The sequence below is a fragment of the Cajanus cajan genome, chromosome 3 (assembly GCF_000230855.2).
Source record: "Cajanus cajan strain Asha chromosome 3, NIPB_CcT2T_4, whole genome shotgun sequence".
In the NCBI taxonomy this organism is placed as follows: Eukaryota; Viridiplantae; Streptophyta; class Magnoliopsida; order Fabales; family Fabaceae; genus Cajanus; species Cajanus cajan.
The window spans coordinates 80464555-80470813 of record NC_138519.1 but is presented as its reverse complement, the minus strand read 5'-3'; the positions used below and the strand labels follow the sequence as shown (position 1 = coordinate 80470813).

The window sequence follows — 6259 nt, the reverse complement described above, 5'->3', positions numbered from 1 at the left end:
CTAATTAGAAAATTACATTTTTTTAAATAAATTACTTATTTTATTAGCATAAATATCTTATTACGAAAACAATCATGCTTTTAAGAAGTAGTATTATTAAAGATAACAAAGTTATTTCTCTTAATATTTAATTGATGCGTAAATGTATTGCGGGTAAGATTTAATACAATCAATAATAATTACTTTTTGCTTACTCTTAGTTAAATAAAACTTTTTTTTTAAGGGGAAAGTTAAATTACTTACTATAAACAATTTAATTGACACTCATTTAGTCCAGCTCTGATTACCAAAATGAATAACTTGTGATTATCATAGCAAAAATTTGTAGGTCCAACAACCAAATAATCTTACCTAAGCAAGATCAAAAAAGTTCAACCACATCTAGCCAAACAAAACAAAACCCAAACTACAATTTATTTAATTTAATCAAAATCTAATTATTTATTCGATCACACAAAACAAAGCTTCTTAAAACGAAACGATTCCACATATATATAAAGTGCATGCACAGCCTCCTCTGTACCTTTTTTTCTGTTTCATTCGCAAACACGAAAGTTCTTAGGTTGAAGAGAGGTTCCTGCGTAAAAAAAAAAAAAAAAAAAAAAAACCAAACAAATGATGGTGTTGGCGAATTCTGTTACGAAACAGGTTTTTCCCGTAGACTACGAAACGGAGGTGTCGCAGCGTCTCGTAGAGGCTTCTCATTACGGCGACACCGAAACGGCGTTCGAGTGTATCGCGAGTCCGTTGGTGGACGTTAACTTCGTTGGAACGGTGTCGTTTAAGTCCAAAACGACGGAAATCGTGCTGCAGGACGAGTCGCCTCACCGAGTTAACTCGGCGTACGAGGAGTTCAAGACCGAGCTCACTGCTCTGTTCCTGGCCGCGCACACAGGGAATTTGACACTCCTGCGGAAGCTTCTGGTAACGCTTCTCAACGTTGTTTATTGTCTCGTGTTAGGAGTGAACAAACCATTTCTTAAAACGACGATGAAACATTCGCAGCGAAGAAGTTGCGTCACTCGTTTTGGTTTTTCGAAACGCGATTCTAATCGTGGCGTGGTGTGGCGTCGTTTTTGTGTCTTCGTTTTTTTTTGTTTGGTTTTGTCATTTGCATATTCTTTTGTTTTTTTTTGCTTGGTGCTGTTGTGGTGCATGCTTTTGCGTTGTAACTTGTGTGTGTGTGTGATCGGTGTTACGCTGCTAGTGTTTTTGCTTCCGTTTTTGAATGATTAATCGGTTTTTCAATTTTCGAAAACCAATTCGAACCACGACAATTTGTGAAAATCGTGAAGTAAACCAAGTTAGATTTATGTGCTTGAAGACAAGGAAGAGAACAATTCATTTCATGCTTTGCTGAATAAAAGAAAGATCCTCTGTTAAAGAGAACGGTTAAAAATTGGATAACGTTGTCAGGTCACTCCCGCAAAATATATAATTTACATCTAATTATGTTGTATTTTTTTAGCATTTCTTTTTTAATTTATTTAAGTTTTGAATCTAGAACTCTGGAAAATATCAAAACTCCCCAACTTAGTTGGTTAATTTTTTTTAATAGGTATGTTATTTTATTTTTTTAATTTCCCCTTATTTTTTAACTATTTTTTGTAATCACATGGAAGTCATGTGACAATTCCATAGGAAGTGAATAATAGAAGATTCATTTTACAAATTTTAAATCAAGCGAATCTAGTTCAATTGGTCGAGTGCCTGAATGTTGCAACCTTTCTTGTTCTTTGTATTTGATTTTATGGATAAAAAAAAATATTAGCAAGGTATAATTTGGTATTTGTGTTCCATTCTATGGATAAAAATATTAACAGAGGATAATTTAGACATCGGGTAATAAAATTTAACATTTGCACAATTTTTTAAATTAAATGTTAAATATGTTTAACAGTTGAAGACATAAAAAAAAAAAAAAAAAACCTAAGCTGATTTGTGATGTGTATAATTTGATTTAGCTTACCCCAAATTTCGGGTTCGGTTGGATTTCATTTCTTTCATATACGTTTGGAGTATTTTTTTTGTTTTTGGTAATGATGTTTGGAGTAACTTTCATCTTTATTCTTTCGGATAATTAGTCAGCTCTCAAATTTGATCTTGTTATCTAACGATAAACTCAATTTTATTTTTTTAGCCCAAAATGCGTTTAATGTTGTTATGAGATATTCATCAATACATATCATACATCTCATCTGACATTACTCTAACGGACGATGTAGGAACAATAATTTGTTTTTTCTTTTCCCATAAATCTGCTTTTAAACTGAAACATTAGTTGTGGTGTCACGTGTTTAAGAATTTGCGTTCATAGTGTTTAAGTTAGTCCATGACATCTTGGTTAATCATGATGTAATTTGAAGTCTTTTCTTGTCCCCTAAATAAGATCTCATCAGCAATTTACGGGATAGAATAGTGTACTGAGAGATGGATAAGAGGAACGAGAATGGGAAAGAGATGTTTAATCTCGAGTGCTGATTCTCGTTCTTAAAAACTTGGAAGCAAATACCTCATTCAAGTTATGAGATAAACACTTTAAAAAATTAACTTATTTATTGGTTAACTTTAGTTTTTAGAAAAAATTATTTTATTTTTCTTATTTTTTCTCTTATAAATAAGTATTTACAGAAAAAGTTTATCTCAAACAGAAATGTTAGCAATTTTTTTTAATATTCTTTATATTATTAGTTAAAATTTATTAAAAATTACAAATTTTAAAGATTATCGCCTTTCATTTAAAAAGAAGCTTTTCTCATGATTTAGTAATTAGGCTTACCAAAAATTGTGATTTTTAAATGAATTTGAACTAATAGTATAAAAAAATTAAAAAGAGAATTTAGAGGAAGTATTACTAACACACATAACCTTAATAAATACTACAACTAATAAATTAGTAATGTATAGCTAACGTAATAGCTCTTTTTATGTGGATGAAGCAAGGAGAGACACACCCTTTCTGTTTTGTCACGTCAACAATTCATTATTATTAACTAAGTTTTGACGTTTTCATGTAATAGAATGTCGGAGCAAATGTAAATATAAGATTGTTCAGGGGATATGCCACAACAGCATCAGTGAGAGAAGGGCATCTAAAAGTATTGGAGGTTCTCATCAATGGTGGAGCGTCACAACTTGCATGTGAGGAGGCTTTATTGGAAGCATGTTACATGGGGAGGGCCAGATTTGCTGAACTACTCATGCAGTCCAGCATGATCCGTCCTCGGGTTGCAGTTCATGCCCTTGTCTCTGCTTGTTGCAGAGGCTTCGTTGAGGTTGTTGATGTACTCATCAAGGTAACCCCATTATGTTTGATAAAGGCTGTGTAACTGTGTTCTCTTCTAAAATTGTGGATGTGGTAAATGTAGCTCCTCAAATTTGCCAAAAAAAAACTTAGAGTAATATAGTAGTTTCGGTATTCTTCCATCAGAACTGATATTTTACCTTTATAATACTTGCTGACGTTTTATTAAATCCTTTATTATGAATATTATTAGGTAAAATTTCAATTTTAAACGAAGAAAAATACTAACAACACCAATAATTCAGTATTTATAGGTGTTGTTAGTATTGTTCTTCGACCATAATTATAATTGTCTTGATATGTTCAATATAATTTTTTATTAAATATTAATGTATATTATCGAGATAAAATTTCAATTTTAATCGGATAATAGAACATCACCAACGGTAACTTTAGTTCAGCATCCATAGCTTTGTCCAGTTGATTATTAAATAACACTGTTCCGTATGTTGGCAGCATGGAGTGGATGCCAATGCAATTGATAGGACCTTGCTTCAATCTTCAAAGCCATTTCTTCACGCTAATGTTGATTGCAATGCATTATTCGCCGCTGTTGTCAGCAGGCAGATTAATGTTGTTAGATTACTGTTGCAGGTGGGTTTCTCTGACTTACATAAGTAAGCTTCCCATGGGATAAACATGTCTTACAGCAAGTCCTTTTTTATTTTTATTTTTTTATTTTTTTGACTTTTGGGGGTGTTATTACAGTGTGAGAACTAGAAGACTTCATTGATTTTTCATGTCTGTTAACCATAATCTTTTATTGGTACCATATGGTAAAATATGATGCTTCTGTAATTGATCCAATTAAATTTACATAATCTATTTGTGGGTGGTCAAGTTTCTGCATCGAGTACAATTATTTTGTATTGTATAATCACAATCATTTTCTGATTTTGGAAACAGGTTGGCGTGAGGCTTGATATCAAGGTGAAACTGGGGGCATGGTCGTGGGACACAGATACAGGAGAAGAATTTCGTGTTGGTGTTGGACTAGCTGAGGCTTATCCAATCACATGGTGTGCTGTGGAGTATTTTGAATCCACTGGTGCCATATTGCACATGTTGCTCAGCCATCTCTCTCCAAATAGTTTACACTTTGGGAGGAGTCTCTTGCACCATGCAATTATTTGTAACAATGAAAAGGCACTAACTACACTTCTAAACCGTGGTGCTGATGCAGAAGTGGTAGTGCAAACCACTGAAGAAACCAATGAACACCCTATTCACATAGCTGCACGGCTAGGGTCATGTAACATTCTTCAGTCGCTGATTAGTGGTGGTTGTAACTTGGACTCCAAAACAAAATCTGGAGACACGGCATTGATGATTTGCACAAGGCACAAACATGAGAAGTGCCTTGGAGTGCTAGCATCAGCTGGTGCTGATTTTGGGATGGTAAATTCATCTGGTCTCAGTGCAACTTCAATTGCAAACTCTGTTCAGTGGACTAAAGTCTTCCAAAAAGCACTTCTGGATGTAATCAGAGCCGGTAAGATTGTTAAATCAAGCAACCCCTATAGATTTTCCGCTTTGTTATTTGTGACTCGTGCAAATGATGTAGAGGGTTTGAAGAAACTCATTGAAAATGAGAACACCAATCTAGATGAGCAAAATGGAAATGGATTTTCAGCTGCTATGATAGCTGTTATTGGGGGTAACGTGGAATCTTTCAGGTTGCTTCTTTATGCTGGTGCTGATGTGACCAAGCTTGAAAACAAGTATGGTTTGACAGCACTTGAACTCATAGACATGAGCCCAAATGGTGAAATGTTCCACAACGTGATGCTTGAATATGCACTTCATAAGAGAGGCAATGGTTGTTCAATAGAGGTGAATCCTCTCCACCGTGCAGCATGTTATGGGGACATGAACATTGTTAAAAAACTAATAAAAGAAGGGTATGATGTAAATGCCTTTGATGATCAAGGATACACCCCTTTGATGCTAGCAGCAAGAGCATGCCGGCGTGAAATGTGTGAGCTTTTGATCTCGTGTGGAGCCAAATGTGATGTTGAAAATGAGAGACACGAGACAGCACTTTCCCTTGCAAGGCAAAATGGTGCAGAAAATGATGCTGAAAGCGTGATAATGGAAGAGCTAGCTCGAACACTAGTCTTGTGTGGTGCTCGTGTGAAGAAGCACACAAAGTGTGGTAAAGGTTCACCTCATGGTAAGTCACTGGTGATGGTTGGAGCTGCTGGAATCTTGCGTTGGGGAAAATCTAGTAAGAGAAACGTGATTTGTAGAGAGGCTGAGGTTGGACCTAGTGAGAAGTTTCGATGGAATCGTAGGAAGAAGTTTGATGTCGATGAGGGGGGAATGTTTCATGTGATTACTACGAAAAACAAGGAGGTGCATTTTGTGTGTGAAGGTGGGGTTGAAATGGCTGACTTGTGGGTGAGGGGGATTAGATTAGTGACTAGAGAAGCTATTTTTGGTCGAAGAGCTTATAACGTTTGAAGGGGCCATGGTTGGGGAAACATAGAGGTTGTAATTGTAAAAGTACCTAATTCTTGGTAATTGGTATACAAATCAATTTCAGTTTATACCTTTTTATTTATTTATTAAGATGTATGTTATCTCACTATTCTAGGGTGGGTAACACTTTCTCTAATATTTTCTTAACATTAATAGTAATTTATTAAAAATTACAAATTTTAGTAGTCTTATTTATTATTTTGAGTTTCTCTCTCAATTATGAAGGCTTGTCAAAATTTGTAATTTTTAATAAATTTTAACATAAGAGTATTAGAAAGAGAGTAACAAAGAAAATATTGTTAACTCTTTCACTAAAATGAATAGTGATAAACAACTTTTAAATTTTTTAAAAATTTATAAAAATTTTGTTTGTATAATATTTATAACAATGAAATTTTGTTTAAATTATTTAAAATTTCGCTACTTAACCATTTTAATGAATAAAATTTATAAAGATCTATGTCTGAGTTATTA

At 34.0% G+C, this 6259-nt stretch overlaps 1 protein-coding gene across 1 annotated transcript; it reads left to right on the top strand.

The window, feature by feature from the left end:
• The first annotated feature begins 481 nt into the window (after nucleotides 1-481).
• LOC109817499 (uncharacterized) lies at nucleotides 482-5867 on the top strand. Its single transcript, XM_020382793.3, has 4 exons — nucleotides 482-924; nucleotides 3021-3296; nucleotides 3761-3898; nucleotides 4211-5867. The coding sequence occupies exons 1-4, from the start codon at nucleotides 616-618 to the stop codon at nucleotides 5765-5767; spliced, it is 2280 nt and encodes a 759-aa protein (XP_020238382.2). The 5' UTR covers nucleotides 482-615; the 3' UTR covers nucleotides 5768-5867.
• The last annotated feature ends 392 nt before the right edge of the window (nucleotides 5868-6259 follow it).